General features: G+C 37.4%; 2 protein-coding genes across 2 annotated transcripts in view; both read right to left on the minus strand.

Moving 5' to 3' along the window:
* Nucleotides 1-18,504, minus strand: part of LOC126581893 (uncharacterized) — a 66,052-nt gene extending 47,548 nt beyond the window's left edge. The window contains exon 1 of the mRNA XM_050245827.1: nt 17,280-18,504. Coding sequence (XP_050101784.1) covers nt 17,605-18,414 — 810 coding nt within the window. The 5' untranslated portion in view covers nt 18,415-18,504 and the 3' untranslated portion in view covers nt 17,280-17,604. The remainder of the gene's footprint in view (nt 1-17,279) is intronic.
* On the minus strand, nt 909-9,872 carry LOC126602436 (60S ribosomal protein L37a-like). The gene is made up of 7 exons (XM_050269302.1): nt 9,807-9,872; nt 7,468-7,530; nt 2,057-2,113; nt 1,829-1,868; nt 1,259-1,347; nt 1,046-1,140; nt 909-972 (listed from the first exon to the last, which is right to left on the minus strand). The coding sequence occupies exons 1-7, from the start codon at nt 9,870-9,872 to the stop codon at nt 909-911; spliced, it is 474 nt and encodes a 157-aa protein (XP_050125259.1).
* Nucleotides 18,505-19,846: the final 1,342 nt, after the last annotated feature.

Genomic DNA, 19,846 nt, shown 5'->3' on the forward strand with positions numbered 1-19,846 from the left:
ATACGAGAAAGGACAAGATTAGGAATGAGGATATTCGAGGTAAATTAGGAGTTGCCGAAAGTGAAGATAAAATGAAAGAAAATCAGTTAAGGTGGTTTGGACATGTGAAACAAAGACCTACAGACACTCCAGTTAGAATATGTGATTACGAGACAGAGGCTTAGGATCAAATGGTAGAGGAAGACTTGAAAAAAGACTAAGAAGAGACGTAGACTATTTGGATTTAACGGAAGACATGACATCTAACCGAATGCAATGCGTTCTAAGATTCATATAACGAGCCCTAGTTAGCGGAATAAAGTTTTATTGTTGTTGTTGTACATGAACAGGAGCACAAAATGAATCATTTACTCTTATGTATCTCGATTCCAAATCGATCTGTGCATAAACTCTTTCATTGTGTGATTTGAATGAGTCACTCCAGCATAAGACTCGTGGAACGTGTAAGGCCGCCAAGCGGCATTCGGCCACTCGCTATTGCGCAAGTCTAGAGTTGAAGCATGATTAGACGGCTATAGTTAGATGACTTTCCTTATTTTTTGCAAAATTTGTTTCGAACAAGGAACAGAAATTATCAAGGTTGGTTGCAACTTGCAACTTGCAACTTGCCAATTTTGGTAAGACAATGAATGGTTTTGCAGGCATTGGGCTTCGATGTCACTTCTATTCATTAAGAGCGCGACGTGCGACGTACGACTCAGATATATTTTGTATGAAGGGAGGTGTGCGGATTTCATACCTACAAATTCGGTAATTACTCAACATGACATTCATGTCACGAACAAAGATCCTTTACTCGGTAACCATTACTCCAATTCATCAAAAAAGCTCCGCATACGAGTATATAACATAAATCAAAGTTTAAGAAAAGGATAGATCGTTTCAACAAAAACGAGAATAATGCAGCTCTAACTCTCAGTCTGCTCCCTCAGCCTTCGGATGGTGCTCCTAACAGTCACTGCACTAGAAGTACTGCAAAATATAACATAAAACACAATTATAATCTCAGTAGAACGTCAGAGACATGACAAACAAAGCCTATCACCGGAAACTCCTTACTTCAGCGTGTAGGCGCCCCCGGCTTTCACTTTGCCAGTCTTCGCAGCCCCATATTCCAACAGCCTTACGCTTAATGGCGTACTGCAACCAAGTATATTTATTAGAAAAAATTGCATCTTCAAAACTGAAGTCTCGTACGAAAACCACAAGACTAGAAAATAATCATAAAAGAGATAGGGCAACATAGTAGAGTAAGTACCTTCCCACAGAACTCACAAAAGTACTTGCTGTGCTGAGAGACTTCCATCTTCTTGATTTGCTTCCTCAAACTAGCACCATATCGGGTGCCTTGATGGACAAAAAAATAAGTAATCCACAATTGTAACATAAACATGTTACAACAACAACAACGAAGCCTTATCCTACTAAGTGGGGTCGGCTATATGAATCATAGAAAGTCATTGCTCTTGGTTTTGTGTCATGTCTTCCATTAGATCATGGGTATTGAATCCATGCTAAATATAAAAAATATCATGGGTAGTGAATCCAGACCTATGTGTCCCCCTTTTGAACAAAAAACTGTAATCGTTTGATCATATACCAATAACAAAGCACCCACCAATTCAAAATCCAAAAATTTTCTAACTGAACTGTGACCGAGTTTCACAATCATTATAAGCATAAAACTAGAATAATCATTGAAAAGTACCCTCTGCCGGCCTGCGTGCGTGAATGCACACACAAGTTAAACCGTTTCCTCATAGGACCTTGTCATTTCACAACAAAGCTTTTTTTTAAAAAAAATTAAAAGGAAGAAGAAGGCACATACCGTACTTCCCAACGATACCCGCCCTCTTGGTTCTCTTCGTCTGCATAACACCAGTGAAAATCAGAATGCAATGCAAGGCAACAAATTCAAGTTCTTACTAGAATTAGAAAGGAAGAAAAATATACAAACTACAACGATAACACTAAAGGTGTTCATACCCAAAGGTGATATCAATTGAGATGGAATCGCTTAAGAAAAACTTCCAAGGGAAAAAAAATACAATTGAACCACGACTGCTGCATTTCTTCGAAACAGAAACAGAACAAGAGGAACAAGGCACAGAATCTAAAAAAAGGGCACAGAAATCAGCAAACAGCGACAGTAAGGTGTTGGGTTTTTGGCTCAAAATTAGGATGATGCAATAAATTAGGTTTGTGTTATCTATTTGGTTTTGGTGTCCTATTTGAGTTTGGATTTGACTTCTTAGTTAGTTTCTTTGGTGGAGATATTTTGTTAAGGCATTTTATATTAGCATTCCACAAAATGTTGAATGTACCTTATATTAAAATTTAATATTAATAACTTATTTACCCTACTATGCAATTACAATTTTGACCTTATTAGGTTTAAAAAAAATAAAAAATTTATAAATACACCCCAAATCACTTTTAACGTATTATTTATCTACTTCAACAATTAAAACCCCTCCCACCCTCCATTATTGAATAAAACCCTAAGCAATGAAACTACAAACATGTTTATTGAGAAAAATTATTTTTGACCGGAACATGAAATCGGTGTTTCGAAAGCTTTACATGAGGTAAGACTTCATATTTTTTTTTGTTTTAGTGATTTCGACGACATCAATAATTATTTAATCTCACTCAATCTAATAATTCAAGAATTAGCACTTATGAATCTCATAATTCAAAAACCATGGCATGTGAACTGATTGCAGATTGAGTCAATGACATTCATAAGGTGCTTTCTTGCAGGTCGACTTGGTTCGACCAAAATATGCACAAGAAAATGGAAACAACATGGTAGCTTTGAAATCATTATTATTGTTATTGAAAAACGTTCAAATGAACCCAAACATTTTTTCAAATCATTCAATTTGAAATCATTCGGCAAACTAACATTCAGATGGTTTGAAATCATTCGGCAAAATTAAAAATGAGTGTTACAAGATTTGAGAAATGTGAGGCTGTATGTAGAAAATATAAGGTGTATATTAAGAATGTGGGGTGTGAGGGTATTATGGGGAAGGAAGTGGGGTGTATTAAGATAATTTTTAATTGAAAAAGTAAATGTGGGCTGTATTAAGTATGTGGGGTTTATTCAACAATTTGTAGGGTGCTAATATAATTAGCCTTTGTTAATTACCTATTTGATTAGGATTTGGATTTATTTCCTATTAGGATTCTTATTGTAACCTAAGTCCTATGCACTATAAATAGGACCTTAGGGTTAGTGTATTTAGTGTGGCTCATTCGTGTGGCAATTTGGTGAGACTCAATTTGTGAGTTTGTGAGTTAGTGAGTTAGAGAGCAATTTGGGAGAATCTTCTCTGTTAGTTTTGGGTTCTCTACTCATTTGGTTTAGGGTTTGTAATTTATGGGATTTGGGTTGTGAGAGTTTAAACACTCTTTTGTAATCTCCATTTGTTTAGTGAAATTCATCGATGTGCTTTGCTCGTGGACGTAGGCATTACGTTGAACCACGTAAATATCTTGTGTTAGTTTGAGATTGTTTGTTTTAGCTTTCACCTACAACGTTGATATTGGTACTTTGTTAGAATTTGCTTCCGTTTACGCATAAAAGTACAACAAGTGGTATCAGAGCCTAGTTTTCGGCTTGGGCTTTGCTTGGCAGTCACTATGAAGCCTTTTGTGTCATCGGTGAAAGTTGATATTGAAAAGTTCGACGGCAATGACTTTGGTATTTGGCAATTGAAGATGCGTGCTTTGTTAGTTCAACAAGGGCTTTTGAAAACGCTAAAGGGTGTGAAGGCTTTGCCGAATTCGTGGACTGATGAAGAAAAAGAAGACGTTATGGAGCGGGCACTTGGAGCAATCCTGCTGACTTTATCGAATGAAGTCTTGCGTCAAGTTGGTAGCATCAAATCTCCAAATCCCTTGCTAAACGGTTGTATTTGAAGAAAAGTTTGCATACTCTTCGTATGGATGAAGGTACTTCAATTCATAAGCATGTTGATGAATTCAATAAACTTATGATGGATTTGAAAAGTGTGGACAACCAAATTAGTGATGAGGATTATGCGATAACTTTATTGTGTTCTTTATCTCCTTCGTATGAACACTTTGTCGATACCATGCTATTTGGTAGAGAAAGTCTTAGTTTGGAAGATATTAAAGTCGCTTTGAATTCTAAAGAGCTAAAGAATAAAGTGTCTGACACACAAGATGGAGCTTTGGTAGTTCAAGGAAGGAATAAGGAAAGGAGCAAACTTGGAAAGAACACTTGTAGCTATTGTTATAGGGATGGTCATTGGAAAGTAGATTGCCCTAAACTCAAGGGCAAAAAGAAGTTGTTTGATAAGTCTTTTGCTAGTGTTGATGCAAACATTGTAGAAGATCGTTGTTCTGAACTCCTCTAAAGGTTATGTGAAGAGGTGGAGCTTGGTACTACTCAAGCTCTTTGGGTGGAATGCAATTCACACTTTTTGTTCGTATGTTCAAACTTTTGCTTGGATTTTTGTTTCGTATTTGTGAGTTTCCATAATGGAATTTGTTGGAGAAGGCGTTGGAGGAAATTTCACGTTTGAAGACTTTTAGATTTTTTTTTAGTCTAGGTGGAGGTCAGTTTAAAAAGAATTTGGTGCACATTTGTGTTTGTATTTTGGTATCCCAAATTTAAAGTTTGGATTTGATTTGGAAGTTTGCTAATTTCTCGCCGAGGTGGAGATTGTTGGGTTTTTGGCTCAAAATTAGGATGATGCAATAAATTAAGTTTGTATTACCTATTTGGTTTTGGTGTCCTATTTGGGTTTAGATTTGACTTCCTAGTTAGTTTCCTTGGAGGAGAGATTTTGTTAATTACCTATTTGATTAGGATTTGGATTTATTTCCTATTAGGATTCTTATTGTAACCTAAGTCCTATGCACTATAAATAGGACCTTAGGGTTAGTGTATTTAGTGTGGCTCATTCGTGTGGCAATTTGGTGAGAGTCAATTTGTAAGTTTGTGAGTTAGAGAGCAATTTGGGAGAATCTTCTCCGTTAGTTTTGGGTTCTCTACTCGTTTGGTTTAGGGTTTGTAATTTGTGGGATTTGGGTTGTGAGAGTTTAAACACTCTTTTGTAATCTCCATTTGTTTAGTGAAATTCCTCGCCGTGCTTTGCTCGCGGACGTAGGCCTTACACTGAACCACATAAATCTCTTGTGTTAGTTTGAGATTGTTTGTTTTAGCTTTCACCTACGATGTTGATATTAGGGGTGGGCGCTTGGAACCGAAAACCGAAACTGAAACACGAAACGAATCGGACCGCACCGAACGGTTTGGTTTTACAGTTTTGAAATGGTTGCAGTTTCGAAATCGAACTGCGGCAAAGAAAACGGTTTGGTTTCGGTTTTGGGTTTTCAAAACCACACCAGACCAAAACCGAAACCGCACCATATATCTTACTAGTTGTGATGTTATGTTGCGTGGGTTTGTATGCACGTATCCTTGCTAGTATTCGGCATTTTCAATGTGGATCCTTACTACCGTTCTTTCAATCGTTTGTGCTGCTATGTATGTGGTATACATTGCACTATCTGAAACTTGCTACGTGATAATTGATAATGCCAATGGTAGTAATTTTAAGTACCTATGAAAGGCTGGATCACATATATCATTAATACTTGAACCAAAAGTTAGCCTCATTATTTCCAATAGATGGTTTCCTTCTCCAAAACAATGGACAAAAACTAAAATATGCCAATGGCAAGGGAGATATTACTCTGCTTGCAGAGAGCATCGAAAAGTATGTTAAAAGTGATAACATCTGGTTGACATTCAGGCTCTTGACAATTTGACAAAGCATTTCATTGAAAAGTTTCAATCCTTACTACCATTATAATTGATAAATGTGTTGTATGGTTTACCTCGTAATGGTGCTAAGTTATTTCTACATTTTTGGTGTAGTTTTTCTGCAGTTTCGGTGCAGTTTTGATGCAGTTTTTTTTTTTTGCAGTTTTGCTGCATTGTTGTTGCTGTTTTTGCTGCTTGTTCATTGATTAATATATGAAAAAAAATAAGACCGTCTTATGCTTAAATAAGTGTATATTTTAAATTGTACTTTTTTTTTCTCGAAAACAGAATCGAAACCGTTTGAAACCGCACCGCACCGAACCAAACAATTTGGTTTCATTTCGGTTTTGGCTTCAAATCCGCACCGAACCGCACCGCAAAAAATTTCGGTTTCGGTTGCGGTTTCACTCGAAACCGCAGCGAACCACACCGCACCCATCCCTAGTTGATATTGATACTTTGTTAGAATTCGCTTCCGTTTACGCATAAAAGTACAACATAAGGCACCAACTATCTAACGAATTATCTTGAACTAAAAGACAAACCGTCAGCAATACCATTCGACAAAAGATTAAAGCAATAAATTCCTTCAATATCCCACACCACAACACATAGAAAACCCTTCACATTCACACTCCATTAGCTACAGATTATATATTATATATGTGTGTGTAAATACATATACATATACATATATATGTGTGTGTGTGTGTGTGAGTGTCTATATCTTCCTCTTTTGCAATTCCCATTTGAACACAAAAATAAAAAACGAAGAAAATAAGTTTGCAGACGCACAAACTTATGCAATATATTGACGAAATAAAACTAAAAATTTAAAAGGTTTTGCGTGAAAAATATATAAAAAAAAGTTATGAACGATTATTATGCATTGATCCTCAGGATCGTCAGTAAGAGAATACGGAGAAGATCTAAATCCGTTTTTATATATGGTCGCCTACCGCAACCGCAGGCCATCCCTCAGAACGGAAGATGTGTCACGTATGCGTGTGTGTGGGGGGGGGGATTTTTTGCAGTGTTATTCTTCTTATATAATAAAATAATAGTTTCTCTGCACGCGTTCACGCACATGCAAGAGGTTTTTTTTAATCACAGGCGCTACACGCCCCTTAAGATGTGTTGTGGTAGTTGTTTTCTTTCTCATATGGCATCCTAAAAATAAAATACAACATACAATTACAAATAAAAAGTATTGAAATATAATTGAGTTGGGTGTAAAATGCGTGATAAAATAAATGCTCCTTATACGCGTGGAAGCACATTCAAAGAGATTAGGAAAAAAATACTTCAATGAATCAAATAATAACGTAAGAGAATAAATTAAACAATTAATCTATGACATTAAGTTGAAGAGTAAGAATTCATATATATATTTTTTCCTTACAGTACCACAAAATACATTGACTTTTATCACATTTGTTTGAACAATTTATCTTATTAAAAATTGCTGAAGATGGAGTTACATAGTATGTTATCTATTATTTCTTGATATATTTCTTACCCTTTCCCATTCCGCATGCAAAGTGCTTTGTCAATTTTATGCTGCCACAATTGTAAGAACTCAATTTAAAAGCAAACTCCATTTGAATGAAGCCACCTATTAAGAAATCAAATATTATTATGACACACATAAACTATGGACTAACCTGGGAGCGAAGATTCTCAGTTTTATCTACCAACAGCTCAATCTTCTCACAGCGATCAAGAACCTGCAAAACATATGAATTTCGATGACTAAAATCAATCCACATTTACGTACATGTAATGAGAATGGAAAAGGAATATGAATAGTAAAAATGAATTAGAGTGAGAAAAGTCAGAATGACTATTCTCCAAATAAAACAGGCATCAAGTTCAACAATAATCGTTCCATATATAGATTTCCCTATAAGAAGAAGGAGAGGGAGAAATAAATCATTCGGTAATTGAAAAGCATATTACGAACTTAAATGAAAACCCTAAATACTCTATAGACATTCTACCAAAGAAAACTCACAGCTCTTATCTTGTCTTCTCCCATGCTCAAAACTCTATAGCCATTCTACCAAAGGAAAAAAAAAACTCTATACCCATGTTTTTACCTTTTTATCCCTCTACGTGGTAGTTTTGTTTTGCTAGAAGACTACAAATTGAAATAATTTTTTTTTTTAAATCTGAATCAAATAAGAGTATTTTTGGATTGTGGTCATTTTAAAATTTTTGCCCTATGGATTTATATATATAGAAGAAGAAAGTATAATAATAGTAAATAATATTATAAAAATCCAGGCAAAGAAATATTGCATGCCAAGAAATTGAAAGAAAGCAGGATAAAGAGGGAGATCGAGGATTTGGCCTTAATCCATCAAAAGCTTGGAACTGCAAGAAAAATAATAATCAATAAATGGTTGTTATAAGCACATGAATAAGAATGCATACATTATAAATAATTAGATAGAATCTCACACAGAAAGGATAAACAACAAAGAATTAAAGCAAGAGAAATTTAGTGAAATCATTACTATTTGTAATCCTGTCATACCGTTACAAACTACAAATATATAACAATTGCTAATATACAAACCAATGAAGTGAAACACCTCTTTCTTATGGATCTGCAACATTTGAAGTAAAGGGAGAATTAAAAATTACCATCTTCTGATCCCTCATCAAAACCAAATCCTTACCAAATGGCTAGAACCTCCACGTTGTCACCTTCACCGCCCCTTTCTACATACTGTGGTAAAATGCCCCAAGCACAGTAGATTTTTTATGGGATTTTATTGAAAAACTTGTTCCTGTGGAATTTCATGATCATGGGATATGCCTACAATGGATGTCCGTTCAAGTCTTTGGTTTTGTACTGTGAAATACTTAGTTTGGATAGAAAGCGGACAATTTTACGTACCCCTTTGTTTTCAAGGCTTGCAGTGAGATGTTCGCTGTAGAAATTGGGAGTAAGGTTTCAATTCCTCGTAAGTTATTTGCAAACTGAGTTGCTCCGTCACAGAGATTACTCAACTCGAGTCAGAGTCGCATGCTCAACTCCACCAAATAAGGTTGTTGCTGCTCTGGAAATCGGGGCTTCACTGCCCACTGCAGCATGCTTCTAATCTCACCTCGATCGCTGTCATTTCAGAGTCGCATCTAAATCCACCGATGGATTCCTTCCAGATTTTTTCCTCTATATTTTTAGCCGTAATTTAGACTTCAAATTCAGTCTTGATAAGACATGATGGAGAAAGAAATCAACGCTAAAAAGAGCAAGAGAATAGAAGAAAAAAGAAAATAAAGAAAGATACCTGAGAGACTAAGGCGATTGAGTTTTTGAGTGGTGGATGGTGGAAGAAAGAGAGAAACCGAACGCAACTACTCATAGCAATTCCAAACCAAAGCACGTTCATCTTTTCTCCTGTGTAGTAATACTGGTTTTACCATTTTATCCTCATTTTCTAAACTTTTTTGTATTTTGATTGTGAAGGAAACAAATGGGCATTTTTGGCATTTTGGAAAGCTTCACCAAATTGGGGCTCTCCCTTTATATATATAGATGATGTATGTGTCCGTATTTTGGTCATTTAAAAATCTCTCCATGGTTTGGTGTTGATGTGGGTATCATGTCATGGGCTTTCTGTAAATGTCTTGTCTTTGATTTGTCTTTGTCTCCTTTATCTGTAAGGAATTTTGAGGATATACATAAAATTATATCAATTATTGGATCAGTCACAGTTTCATACCCCATCTTTAAAAAAATTCAAAGTCATACCTCATCTACGAATTTGTTACAATTTCATATCTTCCGTCAATTTGTCTGTCAATTCGTCCGTTAAATAGTGACATAACTTGAGATGGAGCCCACTATCTATAAAAAAAATTAATTAAATATTAAAAACTAAAAATAAAATAAAATCATTTATTTTATTTTTTTGCATGGGGGACCCACCCCTTATCCCCTCTCACCCATCCTCTTCCTCCTTCAACTCATCGTCATAATCAACCATCGAACCCAGCACCAACTCTCGCCGGCCACCTTCTTCCAGATCCAAGCCACCAGCTCAGTCAAGCCACCCATTCTTGTTAATACGACGAATCTCACTATCTCAATGGCGCAGTTCCTGAACATCGGCGTCTTCCTACTTTTTCAGAGGCGACGCATTTTTTGCGGCCATGTCGATTCACGCCAATGCTTTTTAGAAACAACGCAGTGGAGCGATGGTGAGAGCCACGTGATGAACCAGTTCTGGCCGCTTCTAGTTCGCTTCAAGCAGATGTAGTTTTCATCACCAATTTAGAAAGGTCGTTGATGGGCGCATGAAGCTCAATCAAACCCTAGTTCGTTGGGAACAGTGCGATGTGGTCTTCTCATGTGGCCACCTCGGATTTGATTCACCACCAATTGAATCAACCTAATGAATTCAAATATATCTTCAAAAAACTGGCGAACTATCTATCGCTTCCTCCTCTCCAATTTCTCCAACCCATGTGGTCACTTTTTCCCTCATCTGATCCTTCTGGATTACTTAATTTATCCATTTTTATTGACACTAATTTCTAATTGCAGGTTGGAGGTTGGTGATTGTGGATTTGAGCAACTATGGGACATCGGGCGAGATTAAAGGTTAGAACTCACTTCATGATTTGGTCAACGCGGCCTTGATTTTGGCTGGTTTGGTTAGGACTCAGGGTTGGGTTTGAACCAACCTATGTTCTCCTTCTTCAGCTCTCTCTCTCTCTCTCTCTCTCTCTCTCTCCTTTTCTGGGTTGGGGTGTTTCTAGTTTTGGGTTTGGGGAAGACGGGGGCGGGGAAGAAAGGGTGAGGGGGATAAGGGGTGGGTCCCCCATGCAAAAAGAAAAAAAATTAAATGATTTTATTTTTTTTACTTTTTAATATTTAATTAATTTTTTAATAGAGAGTGGGCCCCGTCTCAAGTCACATCACTATTTAAAGGAAGAATTGACAGACAAACTGACGGAATGTATGAAATTGTAACAAATTCGTAGATGAGGTATGCATTTGAAATTTTTTAAAGATGGGGTATGAAACTATGAATGACCTAATAGTTGAGATAGTTTTATGTAATTTACCCTACATATTAATACTGTTTTTTAATGGAGAAACTTTAAATTATTAGAAATTTTAAAATAACAAAAATTAAATTATCGTTAAACTCAATTTTGTCAATTACAAATTTTATTGTTTGGAGATTATACATGTGGAATTATGACAAAAATTATAATTCTATTGTTTGAATAACTCATATAACTTGCTGAAAAAGTACTAATGAACTACAAATGCACTGGCGAAGCTACACCCACGACTACAGTGGCTTGCAGCCTAGGGTGGATTTTAACAAACTGTAGTTATAATAGTTTATATATAAGCTTGTTGTTGCTTATTGTAGGTATAATAGTCCACCCAAATCCTGCCAAAACTAATAGTTAATGTGTTTCTTAATTTACTAACCTTCATGCACGCGCTCACGCACGTGCAGAATGCATTTTTTGAATGACGGCGTCTACGCGCAACTTACACGTTTTAAATGTATTTATATGCGTAAATTGACAAAAGGAAAGTCAAATATGAAGTAAATGAATAATCTTAGATCATGCTAGAAGAAATCCCTCATAAACTAATTAAAGCAGCTGGATTCATATAATAAAATTAGTCTCTATAGAATTTACATTAAGAATAGAGAAAATAATATTTAATAAACAATTGATTGAATCATATTATTGCTAGCTCATTGTGAGGCTAATCCCACACTCCTCCTCCTTAGTGTAGATAATATCGTTTGTTAAAAAAAGAAATCATTTAACAACTAATTTAATCACATTATTATTCTCGTGCGAAAGATGTGACATCCCACATCGCCCAAATGAGTGATCCTTAAATGTATATTCACATCCTTACCTAGCACGAGGCCTTTTGGGAGCTCACTGGCTACGGGTTCCATCGGAACTCCGAAGTTAAGCGAGAAAGAGGCCAGAGCACTCTCAGGATGGGTGACCCACTGGGAAGTTCTCGTGTGAGTTCCCAGAAACAAAACCGCGAGGGCGTAGTCGGGGCCCAAAGCGGACAATATCGTGCTACGGTGGTGGATTGGGCCCGGGAAGTGGTCCACCCCGGGCCGGGATGTGACAATTGGTATCAGAGCCTAACCCTGGTCGTGGTGTGCCGACGAGGACGTCAGGCCCTGATGCTTAATAAAGTTAAGCACACAAATTAAACCCTCTTGTTGACAATTGTAGTATATGTATAAGTAGGGATCGTTCTGGACCGGGGATTAGGAGGGCTTGCTAATAACCTCTCACTTGACTCAAAAATATAAGAACAAAGTTAAAAACGTTAGAATAGACTCAATGACACAAAACTATATCTTACAATACCTCACTCGACTCAAAACACTTTAAGGCACAAACTAAACAAACTTAAACACACTTTGATACAAGAAAGTAAATGGGGGGTATTGGTTTGGATGAGATTGAGATAACAACAAAAAGTAAAACTAAATAGATGGTTGATGGATTAGCTAGAGATCCATTCTTCACACATGACACACTTGTACATGAATTGATTTCCAATTGCTTTTCAATAGATTATGAAACTCAACACCCTAGATTAACCGTGATGCACTAATTAATCCTCAGATTTTCCTTGATTTATTGAATTGGATGAATGCATACGACAATCCAAATTATTCTCCAAAAGTCCTCTACATGAATGCATAATAGAGATACAATCAAAGATCATTACGTTATATGAAAATCATAAGTGTTAACGAGGCATTCGTAACTATGAATGCATGATACGTTTGCCAAGAATTCAATTAACGCGATTGTGACTAGCAACCTTCACTACCAATGAATATAAACTTGTAACGATTAGGTGAAACTCATTTATATCCTAGCATCAAATTCATGCATGAAAACTAAGTATGCATCCTTAATCAACATACAAGAATTAGTTTTGAAGAAAGTAGTTAATTGAATTGCATTCACAACTTATTAAATCACAATTGGAAGAAATCAATTCATATCTCAAGCATGTTCATGGCTTCGAACTTCACCCTAGCTAAGTAAGGGTTTAGTTCCTCATACTTGCAATTAAACAAAAACAATTGATATTAAACATAGAAAAACAAAGTAGAATACACCTAGAATGCTCCAACAACTCCAATGGAATGGCTAGCACAACTCCAAGCACTCCTCCTTCTTTGCAAGCCTTGGAACTAATGTAAATGTGTATGAATTTCTGTCTCTGGTTCTTGAAGGCTGAATGGTGCTTATATAGAGGTTGGAAATGAAAAGAATTGCAAGGTAATGGACACAAGAATCTCACGGCAAGGGAAGGGAAGGATGCTGCCAGCTTTGTTTTGCATGTGTGTGAGCTGTCTTTGTGCTCTTTCCACCTAGAAATAATCATGCCAAAGCCACCCAAAGCTATAAGTGGGAGACCAACAAGAAATCCACTTCATAGTGGTCCAATTTCTTTGCTTTTTCTGCTGTCCATTCACTCCCCTTTGCTGATTCCATTCTTCTAGCCGTGAATGTGCATGTGTGTGTGTGTTTGTGTTGTCCTCATCACTTCCCACTCTTCCATGCTTTAATTTCTGATTCCTTGCTGCCCATGTGGTGTGTGTGTTGCTGTTTTCTTTCCTTCTTGCTGCCCATGTGGTGTTTATACTTGCACATACATGTTCTTCATCCATTTAGCTAGCAATAAACACATTTTCTGCCATCACATGGCAGCTATGATGTTTGAAGTTGTAGGCCAACACTTTGCACACACACATGCAGATTTCTAGCCCTTTGAATCATCAAATTCGTCCATCCTCATGTCTCCATGTTTGCACCATCCAATCTTGGCTCAAAAATGCTCCAAAATGCTCCAAAATGCATCTTCTTGCATCCTTGGCCCATAGAACCTACAAACACACAAAAATGGCTTAAACTACTAACATAACTAAGAACTAAGAACATAAATGCACGAAAACAAACATACTAAGTCGCATAAATATGCTCCTATCAAATTCCCCCACACTTAGCTTTTGCTAGTCCTCGAGCAAAACAAAGAAACAAAACATAAGAACAAAACAAAACCTAAACCTTCCAACATTTACCTTAGGGATTTTCAATGCAACATGACATGCAAAAGATCATCATAACCACAGATTTTTGCCTTCCCTACCCTTGAGCACATACTTAATCATAGTCACCACATACTAGTTCACATATAACCAATTAAAACGATGTTTTGAATGTAGTAACATGCCTTAGAGAATTTGCTCAATTCCTTACAAGATACACTCTTATTTTCACTCTGATTTTCTGACTACTTACCCTACACTAGATGTATGTGAGAAGATTGATGTAAACATGAAAACGAACACTCACATATGTTTATAGCAAAGAAAGCAATTTCTGGAGTTATTAAGCATGTATAGATATGATCTCATGACTGGAATGCTACTACTTAGATGCGAGAACCAGTGACACCATATGCTCATACCAATCCCAAACTCCACATATTGAAACACATAACACTCAAGATTGAAGTTAAGGGTTGTAACGGGGTTAGGGGTGATTGGCTAACAATGAAAGGTAAGGAAACAAACGTTTTTAAAGCATAATAAGCAAAGTAATGAAATTGATGCTTAGAATTCCCTTTGAATGCAGCAACTAACTTTAAACACAATGGGGTTATTCATTCAACTTTTTAGGGCCGATTTCAACTTTTGGACCCTTTCTACAACAAACAACACTTGTGAGCCTTTCCTCACTTATTTCAAACTCTTTTTCTTTTCTTTTCAACACTTTTTCTTTTTCTAACCCGTGCCTTATTACTTTCTTTTGGCACTCAACACACAAAAATCTTATTCCCCCACACTTGTTTTCTGCATAAGGACAATCAAAAGGAATTCATTTTAAGTCATGCTTCATTACGCTTTAAAAACAAGGGTATGGATAGTCCTAATCTAGGCTAGGTAAGGGTAATGTGGGTTAATAAAGAAAATAGGCTAAACAAGGCTCAACGGGGTTAAACTTAAACAAATATGCACGAGATAGGCTTTTTGGCTCTAATTCACTACACAACTTTCATCTTGAATATGTGTTATGCAAATCAATGTCATGCTTTGAATGGAACAGGCATAAGTTCTAGTATTTGGAACTAAATGATGAAACGCCTTCTAAGTAGCAACCAAGCAAAGAATGATGAGATCATGCAACGACTTTAGACAACAAAAATGCACAGATTAATAACTCTCCAAAGAACGTATTAGGCTCAAGTCTCTCAGGGTTGTAGTGTTAGTTTGAGTTCCTTCCTTCAAGCATGTTACAAAAACTGATTTTTTTTTCTTTGTGATTACATGTGAATTCGTAAACTATAACTATAACCAAGCATAAATCAAGAGCATATCAAACTTCCATCCATGTTTATAACTTTCTTTAACAGTCATGCAATTAAAAACCAAATCCTCATTATTGTGTTGGAAGGTACCCTAAGACACAAACAAACACACAAAAATAACTCTTTTTGGCTTTTTCTAAAACAATTTTTCAAATTTTTATGAATTTTCGGATTTTTATATCAAAACACACTGAAACACTCCAAAACAGCTTAAAAATACTTAAAACAGCAAGGAACAACACTAGAAGTAATGGGTGATAAATTTCTACGAATTTCATGCAAAACAATACCCCCCCCACACTTAAATCAAACATTGTCCTCAATGTTTCAAGCATATACTCACACCAAAAACAAGCAAATAATAAACGACAAATAAACATGACAAATATGGCAAAGTAAAAACCAGACAGAGTAGAGTTTAAGAACGCAAATCTGGTTTTGGAGATAGTTGATCTTGTTGACTTTCCACAGCTTTGATCTTGAACTGGATTGGAATTGTATGGCGAAGCTTTTCTCTTTGGCGATGTTGCAATTCCTTATTTATTCTCCAAGCAGATGTGGCAGCTTCTCTAGTTCTTCATCTCAGACTCCTTCCGCTGGGATGATTGTGCAAGCTGCATTCTTCTCTGCTTGTTTCTTCTGCACGACGGGCAGGCACGAGGGAGAGGTGTTGGTCTGTTTCTTTCTTCAATCTTTCCAAGTGCCCACCTCTTGCTTTCTTTCTCCTTGTCCCTAGTTGAGGATGAATCAGCACGTTGTCTCCACATGCTTCGAGGTATCATCTTCACTTCCCTTATACGTGAGAGACGAAGCGGAAACATAAGATGATGAGTACTCGAGAGCAGGTGCTGGCTGGAGAAAGGACAGGGAGAAAGCATGATATGAGATACTCGTGCTCTCAACCTTTATGATATGAAATACTTGTGCTCTGGATGGGTTGTTTGCAGGGGTATCCTAGGGGATGAGAAATACAGAGTGACTCAAGAGGGTTTGTTGGAAAGCCATTTCAGAGAGATGAAGAAGTGCTGAGAGGGTGTGCCTTTGCTGTGGAAGGCGAAGGTAGATACTTATAGGGCTTTTCTTCACAACCGGAACTATTCTCTCACTCATTGTCGGCAGCCGGTGGATGGATGAATAGTACAAATTACGCGCTTTCTGACAAAGCTGCCCGTAATTTCCACAAAGCTGCAAGTTGCATGTGACGAGTGACGACACGTCTGGACAAATTGATCTTTTGAAATCCGGGGTTCGGCTCGTGGTTTCTGAGCAAGCCTATTTTTTGAGAAATGAAACGCCTCTTTTGAGAAAAGAATCCGGCTTTTGAGAAAGGAGCCTCGACTCTTCGATTTGTGAGAGGGCGCTTCTTCGATTTCTGAGGAGTGCCTCTTTGATTTCTTCTTTTTATAGAGGCATTAATTTTGTTCCACAACACACTTGAGCTCCCTCCTGTAAACACTCCCTTCTTGCACTTCCGAAATCTTAATCTGTCTGATCTCTTCTTTCTCCAAAACCTCTGAAAAATGTCTGGCCCTTCTGATCGTTGTTTTGATTTGAACCTTGGTGAAGGTGCAGCCCCTCCTTCTCCAGACAACATATGGCGCCCGTCCCTCATATCTCCTACTGGTCCTCTTACCGTTGGGGATTCAGTGATGAAAAATGACATGACCGCTGCGGTGGTGGCCCGGAACCTTGTCACCCCCAGAGATAACAGACTGCTCGCTAGACGGTCTGATGAATTGGCGGTTAAGGAGTCTCTGGCTCTTAGCGTGCAGTGTGCGGGTTTTGTGTCCAACATGGCCCAACGCCTATTTGCTCGAACCCGTCACGTTGAATCGTTGGTGGCTGAAATACAGAGTCTCAAAGAGGAGATTAGAGGACTCAAGCATGAAAATAAACAATTGCATAAGCTTGCACACAGTTATGCCACAAACATGAAGAGGAAAATTGACCAGCTGCAGGAAACTGATGGTCAGATTTTACTTGATCACCGGAGGTTTGTGGGTTTGTTCCAACAGCATCTGCCTTCATCTTCTGGGGCGGCACCGCGTAGTGAAGCTCCAAATGATCAACCTCTGATACCTCCTCCTTCCGTGGCCCCACCGACTGCTGAGACTTTGCCGACTACTGCAACTCCGCCGACTACTACGACTTTTCCCAAGCAGCCTTTGTGAAGGCTTTCTCTTGTATTATGCTATGTTTCTTTATTTCCCAGTTTGCTGTTCATTTCCACGAAGTTTAATGTTAAAATCCTTTGCATATTTGTTAATGTTTCAAAATAGAAAGTCATAACCAAAAATAATTAAACAAGTAATAAAATTGACAATCAAGCAGAATAAATGGGTTGCCTCCCTTAAAGCGCTTGCTTTAACGTCTTCCAGCCGGACGATGAACACAATTACTCCCCACTGGAGCCCACGGCATGCAAGGGAATGTCCTCCACAACATGCTCAACAAAGTTCTCATAGATTACATCCTTGAACGGAAATGGATAGTGATGTTTGTTGATGGGTGCGTTGTGTTGCCTAAGGTTCATGTTCATACGCCCACCATCGGGGATTTGCTTGGGTACCTGCACCAAAGAAGGGAACCACCTATCAACTTTAATGGAAATTGGATTTGGATTAGGTGGCTTACCTATGTGTTGTGATGAAGTGGCAGCAATGTGAACATTCTTCCCCATGGTGCGTTCGGCCAATTTGAGCATTTTGAGAGCAGTGGCCGTATGGTCCTTGTGCGCCACTCCAATTCCCTCGTCTTGCATGGTTCTTGATGCATCCTTTGTGCCTGGTGTTGAACGGTCCAGTCCTATCTTTTCAATTTTATCAATGGCACAACAAGAATGAACAACATTAGGAGTCTCAATGGATTCAGAAATTTTGAAACTAATCATGTCACCACCAAATGCCATAGTGACTAATCCTTTGGCCACATCAATCTTCGTTTGAGCCGTTTTCATGAATGGCCTTCCAAGGAGGATGGGCAATGAAGGGGCATGGTCCGATTCATCCATTTCGAGGACATAGAAATCTGCCGGGAAGATTAAATGATCAACCTGCACTAAAACGTCTTCCAAAACTCCCTTTGGATAAGCGTTAGATCTATCGGCCAATTGTATGATTACACCATCATTTTTCAATGCTCCTAAGTTCATAGATGCATAAATGGAATATGGCATAACATTTATAGAAGCACCTAAATCAAGCATGGCAGATTTGAAACGGGTATTACCAATGACACACGGAATTGTAAAACTCCCCGGATCTTTGCATTTGGGGGGTAGTTTATGTTGCAAGATGGCGGAGACATTCTCACTTACATGTACCACCTCTTTCTCTCGGACACGTTTCTTTGTTGTACAAAGCTTCTATAAACACTTGGCATACTTCGGGATTTGCTTTATGGCATCAAGGAGGGGAATGTTGACATGCACCTTTCTAAATGTCTCTAGAACATCTTTTTCCTCCTCTTCGTTCTTTGATTGCAAAAATCTGCTAGGAAAGGGGACATTGGGCAGATTAGTGTTCGAAATCACAACATTTGGAACATTCTTACCGATGGTGGGCGTATGAACATGAACCTTAGGCAACGGCGCCAAAATTTGATGTGAGAATTACTTGACACACAAATTAAACCCTCTTTTTGACAATTGTAGTATAGATGTAAGTAGGGTATCGTTCTAGGCCGGGGATTAGGAGGGATTGCTAATCTATTCTAAATTAATTTAAAAATATTAAACAAGACTCAAGAACACTAAACTAGGCTAAAAACTCTAATAACTCGAAACACACTTAGAATGACTCAAAATAATGAAAACAATCAAATTAGACACTAGGAACTGAAATGGACGGAAATTGAATTAAAAGACTAACAACAATGAACACTAACTAAATAATATAATTTAATAATGGGGGGTTTGGTTTTGACGATAAGTAAATTAAACTTAAATAAATTACATAATTGACAAAAGCATGAAATTAAGGTGAAAGGATAGGTGACGGACTAGCTAGAGGGTTCTTCTCCACACATGACACATATGCAACCTAAATTGATTTTCAGTTGTTCCTTCAATAAATTGTAAATCTCAATGTTCCAAGTTAATTAGGTCCGCTTAAATTAACTCTTAGATTTCCCTAGATTCATTGGATTGAATGGAATACGCATTACAACCAAATTATTCCTCATCAAAGTCCCTAACTATGGAATACGCATGATAGAGACATTCAACAAAGATCATTAAGTTCAACGGAAATCATAAACATTGACTAGGCATTCATAACTATGGCTTACGCATGTTAATCCAGCCTAGAATTCACTTAACTGCTTGATTGATAACTTATTTTTGTATATCGATTAAGAATGCATACTTAATTTACATGCATGAATTTGATGCTAGAATATAAGTGAATTTCACCTAATCGTTATGAACTTATATTCACAAGTAGTGAAGGTTGTTATCCACAAGCCAAATTTTGATGCTTAATAAAGTTAAGCACACAAATTAAACCCTCTTGTTGACAATTGTAGTATATGTATAAGTAGGGATCGTTCTGGACCGGGGATTAGGAGGGCTTGCTAATAACCTCTCACTTGACTCAAAAATATAAGAACAAAGTTAAAAACGTTAGAATAGACTCAAT

The sequence above is a fragment of the Malus sylvestris genome, chromosome 2 (assembly GCF_916048215.2).
Source record: "Malus sylvestris chromosome 2, drMalSylv7.2, whole genome shotgun sequence".
In the NCBI taxonomy this organism is placed as follows: Eukaryota; Viridiplantae; Streptophyta; class Magnoliopsida; order Rosales; family Rosaceae; genus Malus; species Malus sylvestris.

Bases quoted from the DNA above. Each gene is read 5' to 3' on its own strand.
- LOC126602436 (XM_050269302.1), bottom strand. From the start codon at position 9,872: ATGGGTGGCTTGACTGAGCTGGTGGCTTGGATCTGGAAGAAGGTGGCC. The intron at 7,531-9,806 runs GTTCGATGGTTG...TATGTTTTGCAG, and splicing joins CCGGCGAGAGTTGGTGCTGG to GTTCTTGATCGCTGTGAGAA. The intron at 973-1,045 runs GTGATAGGCTTT...TATATTTTGCAG, and splicing joins GCTGAAGTAAGGAGTTTCCG to TACTTCTAGTGCAGTGACTG.